The 21,336-nt window shown below is 39.2% G+C and overlaps 1 protein-coding gene across 22 annotated transcripts in view; it reads right to left on the bottom strand.

Moving 5' to 3' along the window:
* The window catches only part of TENM1 (teneurin transmembrane protein 1), an 873,984-nt gene that overhangs the window by 58,635 nt on the left and 794,013 nt on the right, over nt 1-21,336 (bottom strand). For all 22 annotated transcript variants that reach the window (XM_072929129.1, XM_072929141.1, XM_072929139.1 and 19 more), the window contains 6 exons: nt 14,327-14,446; nt 12,283-12,544; nt 9,470-9,737; nt 5,879-6,022; nt 1,037-1,286; nt 128-148 (listed from right to left, as the gene is read on the bottom strand). In XM_072929129.1, coding sequence (XP_072785230.1) covers nt 128-148; nt 1,037-1,286; nt 5,879-6,022; nt 9,470-9,737; nt 12,283-12,544; nt 14,327-14,446 — 1,065 coding nt within the window. The remainder of the gene's footprint in view (nt 1-127; nt 149-1,036; nt 1,287-5,878; nt 6,023-9,469; nt 9,738-12,282; nt 12,545-14,326; nt 14,447-21,336) is intronic.

The following is a 21,336-nucleotide window of genomic DNA, read 5'->3' on the forward strand; positions in this document are numbered from 1 at the left end:
ATTTGTATTTATTACAATTTCTATTTATTAAATTCAGAGTGTTTCTCTATATACAGACTTTTAAAGGACTTTTATAAGACTGTCTCTTCAAACGTGGTTCACATACCAGTTATTACATTTTACTTACCTGTGCCTTGTGTCTCTATTCCTGGAAAGGCAGATCAGTTCAGGTTTAAAAGGAAAGAGAAAAACAAGAAATGTTAGTCTTTGACTGAACTGTGTTCTTTGCCTGACTGCTCACAGACCTGTATCCCATTAACAAAATACTGTTTATCCTCTTACTTGGTATTTCTTTCTCTCAAACTGTTTCCTTTGCACTGCCCACACGTTGCCAAGTTAATTCTGAATAATCAGCACACAGAATCATCACCAGCAATGTTAGCTAGGTGGATGTTAAATAAGAGAAATTTAATGTACTAATGTCCAAAATCTTTCCTGCCTTCCCCAGTGTCCCTCAAAGGGAATGGGAAGCTGGGGTGATAATTACAGGGTAGCCCAGGCTCAGCCTCTGGCACGTCTGTGATACCAGGTTTGCTTCTGTCTGCTTAAACTGAGCCCCATCCTCTGCTGATGAGGAACAGTGTAAGTGCATTAATTGTAAACATGGTAAGTCTGTAGGCCCAGTGCTGTGACTTGACATGATACTCTGCTCTGGAATTATGCAGCTTTCTTCAAAAACATGCATCATGGTCTATTTTAACTATTAGAGAATGTATGGAAATGTATGGAAAACCTCACATTAAGAAAAACCAGCTTTATTAATTCTGCATTTTGCAGAAATTCATTATGCAACACCTGTTCTACAGGCCACTTAAAACATCCTTGTTAACTTTTGACTACAAGTAATTCATTATTTACTACAAGTAGGTAAATTTTCTGGTAAGTTGATTTGATAGCTGATGACACACATGGCCACAAAGCAAGTACATGTGGCTATTTGTCAAGTCCCAAGGGATAAAAGCTCACCCTAGTTTTCACAGGCATACCACAGCCAGGATTATGCACACTGATCAGAGAAAGCCAATTATTTTTTTACCTTAATTCCAATATGCCAATGGAATTCCCAGAGGGGAAGATCCGTCTGACATAGTTGAAATCCCCAATATAGACACTTCCATCGGGCCCAGAAGCCAGTGCAACTGGGGCAAAGAGTTTGCTGTTGAGGGCAAGCCCATTGCAGTTGGAGCAAGAGACACTCCTCTGGTGTCCATTGCCCATCACAGTGGAGATGACTGGAGGCTGCTGGGAAATGAACATGTTTTCCCCATTTCCTTTGTGCACAATTCCTAAAGGGAGGGGAGGGAAGAAAACAGAGAGAAAATAAGCAAATGTATGGCATTTAAACTATTCTGTGGTTTTGGATTACAAAATCCTCTGGAAAACCAGATTACCAAAATAGCAACAAACATCTGATATTTTAAAGACTGTTACAGGGTTCCACTAATCTTTTCCAATTTTGTTCATCCCAAGATTCACTGTCACCATTTTGTTCAGCAGTGGCTAGTGGCTATTTCAGAACCAACATCAGGAGGAAAACTCGTGGTTGGTTAATGCTCTAACAAATTGACTGCTAATTGCAGTGCTATCTGATTTCTTGGGGATTACTGCTTTAAAATTCATTTTATTCATAATTTTTTATTAGGTAGCAGAGGAATTTCTTAGGCAGTTTGAATATTTAATTAAAGGAGATTATTAGCATGACCACTATGCATTTTTCACAAAAGAGCACTGAGTGGCAGTACAAAATCAATATTCAAATTCAACTGTGAGTCCTTCATGGTATATGAAAATGGTGCCAAGTGAGCAAAGCCACGTTAAGAGCCAAGGAGCAATTGTGAGGCACCAGTTATGTCTTCCCAGCAATATCCCACCTTCTGCCATAAAGGCTACAACAGCTCATTCTAGCACTGCTCTGCAGCATACACTGTTCAAAGTCTTCCAACTACTAGGCTGGTGATACCAGATCCAGTACAAAGATGTATTTTCTCAAGCTGACAGCTATAGTGTTTATTTTAAGTAACAATGTGTTAATATATTTAAGAAGTATCTTTGAAATTACATGTTATTGCAAGAATTTGGCTACTGCAAAGAGAAGATAGGTACTCTTTTAGATGCTAGTCTAAAATTTCTTATTTCCCTTGAAAGGCCCAGTACTTCATCAGAAAATTGGCACTATTAAAGGAACAAACACAAGGGAATTTACTTTCTGGAGGACTCATGCTGGGAAATGATAATATTCTAGACGCTGCTGGAAGTTCATGTTGAGACATGTCTTGAGTTTTCCCAAAGTACAGCAAATGTATTTATGTATTGTCTCTATCAACTTCTATTTAAACTATTTTTTTATGACTTTCAGGTAAATCTGAAGATAAAAATCACCTTGGAAATTACTGAATGTTACCACAGCTATTTTGAAGAGAATTATATTACAAAAATATATCTATGAACAATAGAGGACAGAATGCACAGATTTGTTTGAATGATGGCTTAAACAAAAAGCATCCTAGAAAGATGCCAGTAAAATAAATGGTAATATTCTCTCTTATGCAGTGGATAAAAATACTATGGAGTGAAGATGCTGCCCTTTGTCTGAAATTACAATGTTAAGGTAATCTTTCAGCATCCTCTTACAAATGCTAGTAAATAATTAGGGCTCTGGAGAATATGTTTTACTGTCAATAAATGTAAGTGTGTGCTTAATATCAGGCTTTCAAGCTGCTGCTTTAATTTCAGTAGATGCTCTGTTGCACTGGGGTTGAAATTACCTTAAAGCATAAAGTCCCTCTAAAACTACTCCTCCTTGCCCCAGATAAATAAAAATGGAATCAGTGCACTTGCCCATCAGAAAAAAAAATAATTCAAATAACACCCTGAAAAATCGTTTAATAGCACATTCGTTTGTATTCATGAGATACAGGTGTCTTTAAAAGACCTCAATGTAGGAACTAATATTTATGGTATCTGTTTTCTTCTTGATTATGAGAAATGCCCTGATGATCTTCCAAACTGACAAAAACCTTTGTACCAGAAAACATGAAACTCTAATCATGTCACGAATTAGAAGCAATCAAACTTCTAAACTGGTGGGGAAAAGAAAGTGGGAAAAGAGCAGTGCAGTATAGCTGAGAACAGGATGTGATCCTTTGCTAACCTAACAGCCAGGCTGATGCAAAACTGCAAACATTTTAAAAAACCTGAGTTTCCAGTGACAGCCACATTGGAACAATATTTGTTATTTCACATCAATTCTGCTGGAATTGGGCATAACTTTTTTTTTCTTTGTTTTTATAAATCCTTACATCTGGCAGTAGAACACAGTTTTCCCTTGCTAAGGTTTCTGCATGTCAGTACATGTATGTTCACATTACTATGAATTGCAAGTCTGTAAAATTGCATCTATTTCTTGTTACTCAGTTTATTTCGTAACTTCTGTAAAACGAACAACCTTCATGGAAAGGGAAAGGAGAATATCTACCCTGGCTCTGAGCAGGAATGTTGTACACAGTAGCAGAGCTGCTGGGTGACCAGGCTTAATGGCTGAAGTTAGATATAAGCTCTTCAGAACTAGTAAATCAAGCAAAGTGCTTCTAGTTTTAGTTTGAAAATAAAATTGCAATTTGCAGTAGAGAATGTTATATTCCAATTATGTTTCTGTAGTTAATCCAGTGGCAGTGTTTCAAAATCATAAAAGTTTCATCCTTCTAAAAAGAGCAGTTCTTCATACATACAGAGGAGATGCTTTAATTAAAAAGTGAAAAATCTTAATATATTCATACTCAAGCAGGCTACACAATGCTTTTCATATCCGTCATGGTGGCATGGAGATAAGTCTAAAATAGATAATTCTAGTTTAAATCATATTCTTGTCCTTATTTAAAGCCCATTTTATATATCTGAAATGGAAGTGCAGTTCACTTGTTTCTAGGTAAGACCAGAACACTTGTTACTTTTATCCTTTTGGTTACTACAGTTCATTATTTTCTTTTGTTGCTTTAATATGAACCTACAGGCTGCTCTGGTAGGTGTGCACCAGTTTTGTTATAATTGTTTTTCTGCCCTTAGCTGCTTTTCTATTTGTGTACACGAGCCAGGTGTGGGTGCTCAAAGCCTGTAATAGTCCCGAGGAACCTCTGACACAGCCCTGAGCCTGGGCTTTGCCTTGCTGGAGATGCTCTGACCCGCAAACTGCAAACAGGAGAGACCCTGGATTTCAAGTCAGATGTCCTTCTGCCCTCTCCTTCCCTCCTGTGTCTCTGCAGGTGATGATTAAAGATGTTTGGCAGCTTTCCCTGACTCCAGCACAGCAGAACAGGTGAGGAAGAGGAGCAGCTCCTGTGAGAAGCTGCACATTCCCCATCCATGGGCTGGGCACAGCCCAGCTGATCTGACAGGAGGTGGCTGGGGGCTGACAGCTCGGTGCTCTCTGGCAATCTCAGCCACACAGCTGAGATGGGACAGGAAACAATTAGTCACCACTTTCCTCCTGCTCAGGAGAGCATTGGCTTAGCCCAGCTTGGATTATAATTGTATACTTTACAAAATCTCAGAACATGTTAGTGCCCACGGGGTGAATTGTAGCAGTAACCACTGCAGTTATCAGATAGTCATATAAATTAGAGTTACTGCCAGCAATTTAGTCTTGAAATTAAACTGTGCAAGTGGTAAATTGGCACTAAGGAGCAGACTATGGGACTCACAGTTGGGGCTCAGCTGACTGAGGTCAGATTTCTCTTTGTTAAATGTCAATAGCTGGCATTTAAAAGAGACAATCTATACAAACCAATAAGACAGGGAATGAAAGAACTGCTGTTTAAAATGTCAAACTATTTTAAATCAAAACAGAAATCCAGATAATTTACAAACTAAATCTGACCTTTTGTATTTGGAATATTTATGCTGTAGCTGTGCATTCAGCAACAGAACTTGTAAAACTTGAGAGCCATACATCTGTGCATGCATCTTCATCAACAGGCATTTGCAGATGGAAATAGATTTTATTGGACTGACTCTCAGCTGGAGCAAATTGAGAGAACTTTTCTGAATCCAATACTCTGTTGACTTATATGTGCTAAAATATGACCTCAAGTTTCTCTTCTCCTGGACAATGAGATATCAGTTTATTGGCAAAACTATATATAGTCACCATAATTTATCTACAAGTATTGTTTTAAAAATTTAGTCCCACTAGTTCCTGATCATAGATGGTCATGGAGGAAAAGAAACCTCCCCAGGTGTAAAATTAAAGCAATGGGAAAAAATATTCAAGCCTCCATGCTTGAAGAATATGTCTGTGGGCTAATGTTATGACACCAAAAGCATTTACATTTTTTTTTACTAATGCTTTGAAATGTGTTGGATTACTTGTACTGAGGAGTGACTTACTGTGCTTCTCCACAGACTGGGCAGCCACAAAAACTGCACAGCAGACTGGCAGCATGGGTTTGGAAGTGCTGCTCTGTGATTAAGCAGGGTTTGTCTGCCTGGGGCTGCGTTGTTACAAACTGGCGGCAGTCACAGGATGAATTAGGGGTGTAGACACTTCACTGGGAATATAACACACTACAGACTGACCTGAAATGTGGCACTTCTATACCAGCTGTGTGAGAATGAACCCAAATTAGTTTGCCCTTTTCCCATCTGAATGACAACAATGTGTTAGCAATCGCAAGAGTCAGTGGTATTAATGTCTAAAGCCTGGGAGCCAGAACATTCAAAATATCCTTTCAGATGGCATTTACAGTTCAGCTCTCAATACATGAGGGTGCACATTCAAAGAGGATTACACATTAGGAAGTGTAACACTTAAAACCTGAACAATTAATTCCTTTAAAATTTGTATTCTCCTTCTGCGTGGGCAGTTAATAAAGGAGGGACTTACCACTTTGTGGATTTAGTACATGGTGTTTGTTTATAGACCAGCCACCCAGATTTGAAGCATCCATTTCAAAGCCTTGAAGGATTACTGTTCTCTTCTCCCACAGAATAAAATCAGGACATGTTTCATATTCATATCCCACCGACACTGCAAACAAATAATTAAAGATCTCTCAGTCTACCTTTTTCTCTGTGAACTGCTAGGCAGTTTTTCATTCCAGGTTTTGATATTAATCTGTCAAGTAATGATGACACTAATTTTCCTCTGCCTGATGCTATTGTACGGTATTTTTTGAAAAAAGGATTTTAAGAGATTATTATGTTATTACAGCTATGGTTACTACTGCTTCAAAGCAGAAAATAGTCTGTGGCATCAGTTATGGATTTCATAAGATTATAAATATCTTCTGATGACTCCTGACTTGATTGTTTATTGCATTTCTGCTAATTACCTGAATAACAGCTTAAATAGAAAAGAATCCATGCTAAAGCAAATTGGTTTTAATTTGTTTGATGACTGTAAAAATTATAGTTAGGCAGAAATAGATTGACAAGCTGAACATTTCTGGAATTACACATTTATCTTAACAGGCTTGCATATTACCAGAGCACCTGATGAAAAAATCTTGAATTTCCCTAAGGATGGTGGGTCTTGGGAACTCAAATTGATTAAAACCCTTCTCCTTTAGTTTCCATAAAACAAAACAAAACTTTTCAAAAGATCTACTGACCATCTGCATCAAAACTCAATTTTTTTCATACAACTATTAAGAATAATAAGTGCCAGACCTACAGCTTAAGGGTTGTTGCCAAAATATAGGTAAAACATAAAATACACAATTGACCAGGTCAGTAAGCTCTATTTCAACCTCCCCTGAAATACTTGTACTTATCTGCACCCATCTTCTGTGAACAATGAATAAAATGTACCCAACCACAGCACCAGGCAGGGCTGCTGTGGGATGCAGACTTGCACGAGTCTGTATGGAGTTACACAGGAGCATTGATTGAGGATTTGACTGAAATCCTTTTCTTGTGTTAGACTACAAAGGGACACAGACTTTACCCCCGAACTTTTGTGTGTCAACATTCACATGATGCTTGCTTATTCAGAACAAAAAATGCTGCTTTGTTATCTCAGTTGTTACTCTGAGAAAATGGCCTCTTGTGAGGAGCTTGGGGACTGGACACATGCCAGCAAACACTTCTCCAAGTTTAAACCGAACCATTTGCATGTGGAAATATGCTCAGAAAGTCTTGTTTTCTGTAACTGGTTATGTGATCAGTGCTGTCAATAACCCTGAAGAAAAATATAGATGTTTATAGTATTTAGAAAACCAAAAGCAGATGGTTATAATCCTGAGTTCTAGGACTTCAACCTGCTCTAATTTAATTTAATTAAAATGAAAACTGAACAGAATGCATTATTAAATATTGGTAATATACTGGCAGAATAAATTACTTTGACAAAAATTAATATAATGGATGCAGATAAAGGCCCCTGAGTAACTACAGTGTGTTAAATTAAATAAAGCTTTATTGGAATCTAACAAAGCATGCGAGAAATGCACTTAAAATATCAAAATTTTTGCTCCTATTTTGAAAGAAGCATAATTAACCTAACTTTAAGAAAAAGAAAAAATACTAAACCCCAATTAAATAATTTAATAGTTGTTACCCAGCACTATTGTGTAAGCTTTATTTATATTTAAACACATAAAGCACATCTACTCCTAATTTGGGAAACTAACTGCAGTATCAATTCATGACATGCTATGTATTTGAATTAAAATGTTTTAAAGTCCGGATATGTACTGAATCATTAGAGGAATCTTAGATGATGCAGTGGGAGCAGTGTAGTCAACTCTTCCCTCTCAAACATGAGACAGTGACAGCCTCTGGACACAGGGCACATGTAGCTGTGCTGAGGAAAGCCCCAGGTGGCATCTGTGACCCAGCTGGAATAATTTTTTCATTTCTGGATTTGCACAAATATGTGCCAACAACTCAGTTGATACCTTCCCTCGCTGCAAAAACAAACAGAACTGGTATCAGCAATGGGACAAGGCTGGATCTGCCCCCTCACAGGGTCTCTTGTGTCTCAAGAGGCTGAGAAGGGCACTGCTGCTCCTGGCCACACCTGGGATGTTCAGGACCTTGGTGTCAGCGCCAGCACCTGACTGACCCCAGGAAAGAGTTGTCCATCCATCTGCAGATGTGAGCCAGAAGTGAAATACCAGTTTCACATAGGAGAGATGATGCAGACGTTCTGGAGATCTTGCATCCAAGGTTGGAGTTTGGACTCCTTGAGGCCAATGCAGTGTGTGAGCTACAGCTGGAATGAGAAGACCTGAGCTTCTGCATGAGCATTCATAACAGATCAGGAAACTAATGAAGCCAAAAATGTATCACTTATTCTTTGGTTGCTTCAGTTTTCAGCTGAATTTGTTCCTGATCTGGCTCATTTAATGAACGTGAGTGGTGGCCCATGGGTAAGGTGAGAACGTGGGAATGTCTTCTCAGGGAAGAAATTACAAGGAAAAAGCTGTAATGCTCCTTTTCCCCATGGCCTCCCCACAGAGCTGCCTCCAGACCCCCTGTCTGGGAGCACACAGTAACAACACTGTCACACACCAGTGGCCCTGGGAGCTGCAGAGCCTGCTGGCACCTTTTGCCTCTGCACAGGCCACTCTGCCTGCATGGACAACAAAACACACCCTGAAGGAAGCTCCTGGCTGCCCCTCAGAACAGCATTTTCACATGTGGAATGAAGCGTATTCCTTGTGATTGTGCATGGCTCTGTTGTCCCTGCTACTGTTGCCTGACAGCCTGATCTTCCAGTGCTGCTGCTTATTATTGCTCTAAAAAAAGCAAACAAAACTACTACCAAAGTGCATGGGGGTGGTTCACAATACTAAGCCTCGCTTGTAAAGTAATTCTAATACAAAGCATCTATTAGTCCATTAAACAACATAACATCAAATTAACTTAAAAATAGAAAGCCCTTAAAAAACAAATCATGAAATTAATGAAAAAAATGCTGGCTAAATAAAATGTGTTTGCACAGACAGCATTTTTGTAGCAATTCTCAGAATAGGCTGTGCTTCTTGCTGAACAAAGCCTATGAAACATGATGATTTTTGGATGAACATCTTTAAGGAACAAATCAATTAGTTTTAACTATTTGGGACATGAAATGTAGTAAGAGAAGATGCCCAAAAGTTAGAATTTTGCAAACCCTAAGTGGAAATGACATTTTAAATGTCACAGCCAAAAAATGACAGAAACAATGACACACCAAAGGTCATATTCAGAGTAACATTCAAAAACAGAGACAGTTGAATTTAATGCCATTAGTACATAACCATTCTCTGAGGGAAAAGGGAATTTTCAAATTGATTAAATTAGAAAGATGACATTGGAAGAACAAGAAAATAAATGTTCTTGGGAAATCATACAAGTCACTTCAGTGACTTTAGCTAAAGAGGCATTTGATTTTAAAAGAATGTAGGAGCAGCAACAAAATTTATCTGCCATATTTTCCTGGCTTGATGTATGTGAGTGCTTCTGCTTACATCAAGGTGATTCTACGTACCCATTGCCTCAGCCAGCCCAGAAACCTTCTGTCCATATATATCTGTCTTATTCCAGGCAAACGTGTACACCAAATTGGCTGCAGCAGGAAACCATTTCTGAACCAGACGACCTTCTACAGCAACGATCAGATGGACTTTTGCCATTCCAGAAGGGATGGTTGTGTGTGTCAAAATAATGCGCAGCAAAGTTTTATAGCCTGGTGTCCGACTACTGAGATAACTGAGCTTCACAAAACTTGAAGGAATTGCGATTTCCTCTTGGACCACCTTGGAAAAAAAAACATCATTATATCTATGCCAAGAAAAATGCAAAATTGTAATGGTAAGAAGCTAATTATTTTACATTTCACAATTGTGATGTGAACACAGCAGCACTGAAACAACTGGGTTTATTTCAGAAATGCAATAGTCAGGCACATGACAAAATATCCAACATCAGACACTGCATGGTCAACTTACTAGATGACAGGCTGTCTGTTTGATAGAGAGCCTCTTCCTGTGATGCTTTACTCTTATCTACTGGGGAGCAAATACTGCATCCGTGCACATATTCTTATATACAAGCTGTACAGCTCTACCTTTATTACTTGGTTTACTTAGTAAGTGCTCTTAACTGGAATACAGTTAATTTTTTAAAAAAATATACTCACACCTTCTATCACATACATTGTGATGTTAAGATACTATCCTGCTTTGGAGACAATAACTTTAATGTAAGGAGTGTTAAGAAAGGAAAAAACCCTTCCCCCTAGACCATCTGTGCAGTCAGGCCAAGCTCCAGCAAGAAGGGGCACGGCGTATCAAGGAGCAGCATTAGGAACCTAGCACGCTAAATGGGGACACACAGCAGTGAGGATGAAACAGCCTGAGCATCAGAACCATCTCGCTCACAGGTAAGTCCCCAGGGAGTGCAAGTGAACTCAAATCCCAGGGCCCTGCTGTCAGTGCTGCTGTCTGAACCACTTGGATTAAAGCAAGCTTGGATGTGCCCACTGCGGGGTGGTATCAATTCCCAGTGCAACAGAGATGGGCCCTCAGCAACCAGAAGGACTGCAAAGGCTCTGAGCTTGTTAGGTGAAAAAAGAACTTTGGCCTTGACCTTTTGAATGATATGGGCTTTGGAGCTACAAAAAGGGATTTAGCTCCTTGAGAGAAAAAGCTGTTCTGGGACAGACTGTGAGGAGGAACAGGCAAGAGACGAAAACGGCTTCCTGGAGGATGCTACCACAGTCACTCAAAAGCCACCTGAAAACTAGACTGTGGTTAACAAGGTTAATGATGTTAGTGCATTTCTGTACCAATGAATCAACCATCATGCTTGGAAATAGACACACTGTTTTGTTTGTTTTTTCCAGTTTTTAAATTTTCCTTATTTAACAATAGATTAACTTTCAACTAATTTTATTTACACACTGCAACAGTATCACTGTCACAGCATTACTGCAGTACAGCTGGAGGCCTGCCAGCACTTGTCGTTTCAACATATGAAATGTAGTGTTGCCAGGGAAATCCTGCTCCCTTTATTGTTCCTGATTTGCAGTGTTCCCCTTCTTTCCTGCTGACATCCCAGCTGCCCTCTCTGTCATACAGCTGACATTACTTTTCATTTTTTTAATATAAAAGTAGGAAGAAATATTCATACATTAATACATGCTAATGTATCTCTGTCTCCTACTCTTCTCAGTTAATTTTTGCTCATTCCCACAACCATACAATGAAACTCAACACCCTAAGAAACCTCCAATGACAAAAGAAAAGAAAAAAAAGTAAAGAACTGGGGAGGGGTTTCTGAGTAGACTGCATCTTTGAGTACCCCACTGTTCAAAGAAGCCCAAGGCATACCTCATGTGGAGCACTGTGACCCAGTTTTTCCTTACTGGTGTGCAGCAGTTATTCTTAATTTATGTTCATTAGTTTCACTTAGTACATTCTGTGAAGCAATGCTATGACCATCAACTGGATGATAGTTGATGATAATAGTTATGATAATAGTTATGGAGGTGTTTAGACATAATTCAGTTCAAGCAGAGGTGTCTCACATGTAGAATAAAGTAGCAACACTTTTATGAGGATGCAGGTACTCCCCCAAAGTATCTTCCAGGCTTGCTTGGTGAAATTAAAAGAGAACCCAGAAGAGGTCATATCCTTTAAAATCTACCTGCTCAAACAACATACTAAAGGGAATTAATTAAGGGCATTAATATGACTGGAGCTGTGTTTTGTTGTGTGCTTGACTCTCACAATGTCTTTTAAGTCCCAAGTAAAACAACAGGTAATTACAAGGTTAATTAGAAACTCCTTTTAAACACTTAAGGCAGTGTCAAGAAAAAATACATTGAAATTAAAAAAGAAGTTCTAAAGATCATGTTAAAATTGCTTGCTCTGCCTTGGTAATAAGTAATTAAAGTAATAATACCCAAGAATCTGACATAAAGCTGTGAATGGATGAAACATCCCTAGGAATGCTCAAAGCATCATATCTCACACTGATGTTTGGGAAGTTGTACTGCTCATCTGTAAGTAGGAATGGTTTTGTGCATCACTACCAACAAATCAGGATTTCAATAATAATTCATGTCAGCATTCCCCACTTTCTTCTACTTGAAAGTAAGAAATAAAGCACTTTTAAATATTAAAAAGTAAAGAAAGAATAAAGACAACAGAATCCTGTTAAACAGTGCCAAATAGATATGCATTGGTGGTATTCTGCCAAGTGAATGACATTACAGCAGTTCCTTGCTCACTGTCTTTGAAGATTGCCTAAACTTGGTTCTGCAACAGAACAAACTTAATTTATAAGTCTTTTCATTACCTGTAGTTCTGGAATAACAGTTCCTCTTTCAGGACAGGACCCTCCAAATGCTGTCAAGGGGGAAGGGAGTACAATTGGATTGGGACTGATAAAACTACTGATGTCACAAGATGGTGTGTCCGACTCTGTTCTTTGCATTACAACTTTGTCAACAATGATAAATCTATTCCAAGGCAACCAAAGTGTTCTTTTTTCAGATATGAAAGGAGATCTGTCAAAAACTAGAGTGACAGAGATTCCTCCAACAGCCACAAGGTCAAAACTGGAAAAGAGAAAACAAATAGTTTTGTTTCTTTTTGTTTTTTTTCATCATATTACCACACCTTTGAATGCATTACAAACAAAAACTTTATGTTCGTTATTACAGCTCTTAATTTAGTATGTGAAATCATTCAAGTGTACATTCCTTGTATCACCTCGGTATCCACAAAGAAGCTTTACCTCTGTGCGCTTTCTTCCTTTATGCATCAACACCAAGGCACAGAATTTCACTGTTACTTGGCCTCTCCCCCTCTATTTATCAGCTACCACCAATACTAACGAGCCATCTGTAGCAGAAGTGTCAACCCAGTTGCTCTGGTTTATATGAAAAGACATTCCTATCCCAGAAAAAAAATGCCACTCATCATCTATGCAGGAAGAGCATGCAGAATAAGGCTTAAAGCCTGTGAGGCCTTAGCTCTATTAACATAACCCTTTCCCCTCTTCTAAAAGCAGCAGAAGGAAAAGGTTGAGTACACTGAGCATATGACCTCCCTGCACAGGATATGAAATTTTTGGGAAAGATGGTGATTAATTGCACTGAGAACTGAGTCAGCTCTTGAACACAAAGAGGGTGATCCTCTGGGAGCTAACTGTGAAGAACCTTTGGCACATCTGGGCTGAAAAACAGTGGGATATAAAAGGTATGATGTACAGCCTCAATTTCCAGAGTTTCTGACATCCACAGTCAGGCAACACAAGGTAATATGGAAATAGCTACTTCACTCTGTGTACTACTGAATGCATCTATTATGGAAGTTTTTGATGGTAACAAACTGTGATAAGAAGTCAGACTTAATTATGCATATCTCATCACATTTCCCAAATGACACCGATTACATTCACAGCAAAATACAGGTAGCATATTTTAATGCAACAACTTTATCCAGGCTAGCGTAAGGAGGAAATAATAATTACCAACTTTCAGTAGTGTGATTTGAAAGTCAATAAACTGAGGTGAAATAAATATGCACACTCCTTACTTCTATAACTTGGCAAAGCCAAACAAAAAAAAAAAAAAAAAAAAAAATTGTGGAAACAGTGACAAATTGCACCACTTTTTCCCTGCTAGAAGACAGCTTCAGACAGCTTCAGATTTCTTGTAATTCACAATCCAGCCAAGGAAGATGAAGTCTTAAACTGCCCTGAAGAGCTTAATTGAAGTTCAAGAGCAAGTCATGACCCTATTGCATGGATGGCCAGCCCTGGAGTGCAATATAGAATATATTGAAACCTCACCTGCTTTCAGAAATGAACTCAGACCTGTAAGGGTGGGAAAGAAGGGGAAGCCAGGGCTGGTTATGGAACAGCAATTTAACCATTTGGAAAGAGTCTGTTCCCACTTTTCCTTGTGTGCCTCAGGTGATCAACTAAAGGATTTGACTTCATTGACACCTCAATAAACTGCTTGGATGATTTGCATTTAACAACAACGACAAAAAAAAGCAGGAAGACTGGATATTTCCTGGAAAGCCTGACTTGTGAAAATATTCCAAGGTCAAGAAGGTATTGTTACAGTAGACCTGGCACATTTTGACTCCAGGAGTTTAAATGTCACTGTAATTTTGTTGCACTTTAGGTTTTTTTCTTCTCTTTCTTCTCTGGTCCCTTCACTACAGAGAGCTCCAATCAACTCTGCTCCCAGAGCAGGCGGCCAGACGTCATCCTCAAGCCACACTGTGAACTGTGATGTCTATGAAAATTTTGTACATGAACAGAAGTTGGCAGATGGCCTTAACTACACAAACCTAAACCAGTGGAGGATAATACATGAAAGCCTGACCTTCCATCCTGCCGACTGATGGTGTATCCATACTCGTTGTGGTGCAGGAAACTGACGTTCACTCCAACCAAAGGTGTCCCATCAATTGCTACAACCTGGCCCCGGATGACACACGCCCGTCTGTAACAAGAGTAGAAGGCAACAACACGTTAAAACATGAGGAGGGTGAGAAGAGGATTGATTTCAGAAACTGGGCTGTACTTTGGTTCCAGACAGACAGAACCACCCTGATATCAGAGTGACTGCTGATTTTTGGAAGAGAAGTCATACAAGCCCAAAAGACTGATTTGAAAAGGTATTCTCTCATAAGGATGACACACAGACTCTCCCATGAACTGTTGGTATAGAGAGAATATATTCCTGTTTCCTCACATATTTTAGGGTACTATTTATTCTGCCACTGAATGGCACTTCAAAGGTTTCACTGATAGTGCGATTTAGCTTGCTGCAGCTCTAGGGAGTGATGGTTTGTGAAAGAAGAGAATGAAAACTCATTCTCTGCTGCTAGGTATAGGCAGGTATAGGGCATTGCTGTCTATTAGAAAAAAGCTGAACTAATGTGATAAGGCAGCAGTGAGACACACGGGCTTCACTGAACTTCAGAAAGTTATATAGGTAAATTCACAGGGTGCCTAATCAGGTATAACATATTTTCCTCAATCACCCACTACATGTGATGCTCTTCTAAATTCCCTCTGGGATGCATTGGACTTGCACCCACTTTCCACTTTAGCCTCACGTTTCAGTGAAGAGGTTGGAACATGGCAGCACAGCAGAAGACATCAAAGTCAATGGACAGGAAAGTGAACTCATTACTAAGTGTGTCTAATCGGAGGCTAACAGGATCACAGAATCATAGAAAATGAGAGCTGAAAGGAAATACAAGACTTTATCTTGTCCATTCCTTTGCCTCGGGTTAGATCAACTATGCCTACATCAGTCCAGACAGATGCTTGTCTAACTCTATAAGCTCACCAAGTTACCCATTCCAATGCCTCTGTATGAGTGCTCTACTCATGGCAAGTTCTTCCTACTGTCCAATTTGAACCCCTACTGTCGTCCTTTCAGACCCCTGCTTTCACCTTAGCCACTGAAATGGTGAAGAAATTACTCCTTTTCTTAGCTTTAGCCTCTTACCTATCTGAATAAAGAAACGTACAGTAATCACTTCTCCTAAGGATGAGAAGTAAGATGTAAAATATCTTTATGATGTAGATTAGGATTTAGGGGGATTTTCTAAGGGCTTACACAGCTACATTCCACTGATATTCCTCCCAGTATTTTTGCTCCAGGCTGTCAGCTACACCACACCTCCACTGCCTGAATGAACCCAGATCTTGAAAACTCATGAAACTACTGCAGCTATTTCCTGGAACTGCGGCTTGAGATCATAATGAAGTGAACAGTGTATGCAGAAGTCTTTTGGTAGCATAAAGACATTTATGCTGAAAATCCATACAATACTTATGAAGTTAACTGGCATTAATTACTCAAGAGAAATGACAAGTATAAATTTAGGCAGTTATGTTTCTTTCTCAATTTGAAAATTTGTAGCAAACCTCAACAGACATCCACTGCAGAGTTAATATGTAATCTAAAGGAAAAAATCTAATAGCTCCTCAGACAAAATTTATTTAGGAGTCTACATATGAATTAAAAAAATACACCTAGAGAGATTAATTGACCATGATCCAATGGAATCATATGCAAAAATGGGAGAACATAAATTTCTGAAAATTTTGACATGCTTAAGATCCCATTCTCCTAAGCCACTAACAGGACACTGATTTATCACCATGATATCATCAGACCCATCTGACTATGACTTGAGAAAACAAAACTGGTAAAAATTAAAATCTTTGCCAGTACACCGTTCACCACAGTTGCTAATAGGAATTCCATGCTCCCAGGCCATGAAAAGATGCTGATAAATCCTAGAGGAATGGGAGATACTGCATAACTGCCAATATGCAAAACAAGAGTTCTGATTTATCACCTGTTTTGTTTTTTACATTAAATAAACTGGTTGTGGCCCTATTTGTAGCCCAAAATCTGCTGATCCACTGAAGGCAATTGAGCTCTTGTTTGTTTCAACAGGCTCACAAGAGTCACTCAAAAAAACAGCCAGGTTAAATTACTCTTTGATTTCTTCAAGCAGAAAATACTTGTTTATATTATTTTCCCATATTTCTAACATCAACAGATGTGCATTTTTTTAAAATACTTTTATTAATGCACTCCATATATTTACAACACACTTAGGAGTGAGGGTGAGACCCCTGGGAGTAATCATTATTCAGTGCCATTATTCTTGCACTCCTGTTTGTTCATTCCACACAGACCTGTCTTCTGACACTACTCTGTCCTCATATTTTATCAAGCACACAGATTTGTATGATAAAAGCTCATCAAAATCCCCATTATTTCATCCATGGTCTTTCTTTCCTTCACTCATTCACTTTACTTCCCATTATTCATAAATAATATTAAGAGACTTATCTTTCTTTTTTATTCATCATTCTTTACAAGCCACACATATTTACGGTATGTGATAAAGACACATAAACCTCATTATTCTACATTTATCTGTTCTGGATTGTCTTTCTAATCTCTTAGATTTTAAATGTCCTAAGCCTACCTCTGTGCTCCTACATTTGTCCTCATTATTTAATGTTTCTTTATGACCTACTCTAAGTTGAAGAGTCTTATCTGGCCTCTTTTTGAATTACCAGAACCTACTAAATCTTTGACTAAGCATTTTATCAGAATTAGCTTTAATTCTGGCATTTACTGCAGCTATGAAAACATTTTTCAGTTCCTTCATGACCAGCATGAGTCTCCAAGGCTCCTTATCAGGGAGGTAACCAAGAGCCCAGCCTGCAGCCAGCTCCCCGTTGTTTCCCAGAGCCCTGGCAGCTCCCAGAGCACAGCCCGTGTCCCCAGGCATGCTGGCACGCAGGTTCCCTGCAGCTCTGCTGCTCACAGAACAGAGAATCTCACTCAATTCCTTCCCTTACACAGCTTTTAGGGCACGTTCCCTGCAGTGGGGTCCCTTCACAGGCAACTGCCACTTCACGCTTCCCTGCCTCAACATCCGTCCTCTTCCCTGATGAGCTGGAGACCTTGCTACCACTCACTGCTTCTCTTCATTTGAGCAGAGAAACCTCTAAAGATCAGGATGTCTCCTCAATGCACTGTACTTTCTGCCTCTAAGACTTATTCCACACTCTTGTAGCCGCCCTGCTTTGCTTTCTCACGGGGGATAACTTGTACTATCTGTCCAACAGCCACCTATTTGTGATGATTGCATAATCTCAGACCCAAGGCTTTCCGAGCTGTTTTAACTTGAAAGTAAGTGCAAACATGTCTTTTCTAATTTGGTGAAGCTGGGCAAGAACATGTCCCTGATAAGCTGCCTTAGTGTTTTCAAATGCATTAAAAATGTTCCCAGTCCCCTGGCAAGCTGTACTAAATCTGCAACTCCAGAGGGAGCAGTTGGTTTTTGAGAGGAAGCTGAGATTCCCAGGGGTTGCATGTGGCCTAAAAGAAGTAGGATTCCTGTGTTATTGCTTCATGGGTCGTTCAATGAGTAACTGAAGAACTCACTACCTTGTGGATCTCAGGTCTCTGCTGTCAGGCAGCTTGTCTGACATCTCTAATTTAAAATATGAACAGAAGTTTAAATTTCAGAGGTATTATTTCTGTACTTGTAAAGCATTTTATTATTTTACCACCATTTTGCCTTGCTCTGCTGCTACTTACCTGCTATTTTTTTGCTTTTGTTTGCATGTTAAGTTTCCAATAAGCACCTCAGGCTGAGGCATTAGGCTCAGATATGGAACTCTGTCAAGCAGCTTGTGAATTTGCAAGTGTCACATTACCAGAAGATGTCATTTACTGTATTACTTTTCTGATTAAAATCTTCAATGAGAGAAATGAAGCTGAAGGCTAGTGAGGTACATTCATTTCTTCCTGCTGACAATGTTGCTGTAAGCAGCATTTGAAGGGTAATTAATTCAGTACCATACACTGGACCCTTTTCGTGGGCAATTTGCAGTGAGTCAAATAGCTTGCCAGCAGCATGCATTAAAACAAAACAAACCAAAAAACCTCAGCAAAGAAACAAGCAAAAATCTTTCCTGAAAACAGAAGTTGACAAAAACATTATAATCTGCTACACCCTGCTACATGCAGGTTAAAACCATGCCTGATGTAAGCAAGTACATTTCCATTTATCCAGAATATCTCTAATCTGCCTTTCAGCATGTCACAGTTCAAGTGGGAGTTTGTGAAAACCCAGTGCATATGACATAGCTTTGACATAACAAAAAGTAAAATGCTTTGCAAACATGTAGCCCCTTGACATTATTTTTGGTGTAGTCTTTAGCTATGGCTCATGCAACATCCTGTCTGTACTGTATAAGTAAAATGTTTAAATATTAGACCTAAGTAAAGTCCAAGATGCAAATGCAGAGGGATAGATGTCTCAGCAGCAGTCAGAACAACTAGTTTTAGTATTTCAGATTATTTGGAAAATTCCAGGATATGGCAGAGACCAGACACTTGCAGTCTGAAGGACAGAGATAATCTTCACCATTTTTGATAGCTTTCCAAGATCTAATCAACATAATTTTGTCTCCAGCAAAAGATAAAACATCATGCAAACATCACCCATACTAGAGTTCCACTGACCTGTGGTATAGTAAAACACTGCACAATGTCATTTGAATCAGAAGACTAAAAACACTGGATAGATGTCTCTTCCTTAATGCTCCTAATGGCCCCAGAGATTTCTTGTAAAGGGAAATTTAAAAAAAAAAAAAAAAAAGGCATATAGGGCTTTGCAAAATTGGAGCACCAGTGGGAATGGATGGCAGTACTCTGAAATAAATATATGACACTATTACATCCAATCCTTCCAACATTTCATGCTGAACCATCAATGTTATAAAATCAGTGGCATTGCAGGCAGCCATGAGTTAATATCATCTGCCTAGACACAGCCTTTTCAGCAATAGCCCAAAGGAGATTAAAACCCCTCAAGCATTCTTTCCAGATAGGCTGGATCACAGATTTCTGATGTTTGTTACTGTAGCAGCAGTTGTCTTTCTATATTTTTTTCAGTAATCTTAATTCCCAGGAGAAGAACTGACACAAGATGACAGTCAGATTGGCAATGTCAGAGGAAGATTTCTAAACAGAAACACCACAGTTTAGCTATTGCCTCTTTCAGAGACCCTGCTTATCTCTCATCCTTGAGTAGAATTCTGGCAGTTTTTAATAATATTTGACTTATGGATGAACAATATTTCAACAGCCTGGAAGAGTAAAGGATAAGCAAAACGTGGACTGAGAAACCCTTTGGGGTGCCCAGCACATTGCAGATTACTGCTGACAAGCCTCAGAGACACAGCCCAGCACGAGTCTCCAGGCACTGCCCTGACTCCAAAGATGCAGCCATCCTCATCTGAATCCCAAAGATCTTCTCAAGCTAATGATGAATTTGTCTACAGTGGGAGGAAATGGTATCTGGGTGTCAGTGATACACCAATGCCAGCAGTTCTACTCCTCAGTAGCAGAAGTCAGAAGCCATGGTGAGGGTGGGCTGCTGCTCCCACATGGAACTTCACTGCTCTTCAGTCTTCAAAGGCATGGCAGGTATCAGGGTAAAGAAATGAAATACTCAGAAAAAGCTTTTAAATCCAAGTTAAATCCCATCAATGATAGCTTTAAAAGATCAATTCCTTATATCTAGAAAAGCACGTTGATGGGATTATGTACAATCTGGCTGCTAACATTTGCAGTGTCACAGAACACTGTACAGGCAACTTGAGCACCCACCTCCTCTCTTGAAACTCCCCAGTGTGAGGCATTTTGACGAGGAAAATTTTTCAGTGGTGAATTTTGGTTTAAACTGCACACAGAACCAGCCAAGAACCCTGCCCCAAGTAGAGAGGCCTCATTCATAAGTGCCACACTCTAAGAGACCCACCAGTGGTGGATGCTTCTCATGGAGTTCATCTTCATGGCCTACTGCTCTACATATTTATAACATCCTGTTACATTATTGATAGTGATTAAATGTTTAGGCATTTCAGATCAATAATGACTGTTTACAAATTTACTTTATTAAAAATGAATGCTGAAGAAAAAAGTGCACTGAATTTGTGTACAGGATTGTGTTGAGGTTGTAAACTAAGCGCTATGCACTGCGAAAATAAATTCTTATGTGCTTATTACTGGAACATGGTTTATCTAATGCATAGGCCTAGTTGACAGGGTAATAGTCAGGTGATGTGGATGATTTGTGAATCTCTTTGTCAGCATGTAAGTTATAGCTTCCCAAGTGAACTGCAGTATAAAATCTTATGTGCTCCTCTATTCCAAATGTCCAAGAAAATATGTTACCAGGTTTTCTGAGCAAGTAAGTGCCCTTTTTCTACTGCACAGCTCCTTCCTGTTAAAGGGCAAAGCCAATCTCACAAACACTCAGGCATCACTCTACTCTTTGTATAATAACTGGCAGCACAAACTAGTAAACTCCACACTGCTTTATCAAGGTGTAGCAAAACCAAGGAAGTTTTAAAATTATGTGTCTAGATTATACGTGACACATATTAAATTCATTGCACTGTAAATACCAATCAAATTGTACTGGGCAAAAAGGTAACTGAAGACAGCAGATATGAATCCAACTTGTCATTCTGCATTCTGCCCTTACATATGCACAGCAGGAAGGGCTGAACATCCCCTGCTGATTTTTCGAGTATGAGACAATTTACCTTCCACAACAGTCAGTCTTGTTAATAAGAGCAGTAGATTGTGTTGGTGGGAAACTTCCACCAACCAGACAGGTAGCAACAACAATCTGGTAACCAAGATCATCAGCTGTTGGGACTTTAAAGTTTGCTACCCTCTTAAGTATTTTATGAGCACTGGTGAAGGATTCTCAGCTAACCAGGTATCCCCATTTTTTTTCCTGGTTAAATAATTTAATTGCAGTTCTCAAT

The sequence above is a fragment of the Taeniopygia guttata genome, chromosome 4A, assembly GCF_048771995.1.
Source record: "Taeniopygia guttata chromosome 4A, bTaeGut7.mat, whole genome shotgun sequence".
NCBI classification, from domain to species: domain Eukaryota; kingdom Metazoa; phylum Chordata; class Aves; order Passeriformes; family Estrildidae; genus Taeniopygia; species Taeniopygia guttata.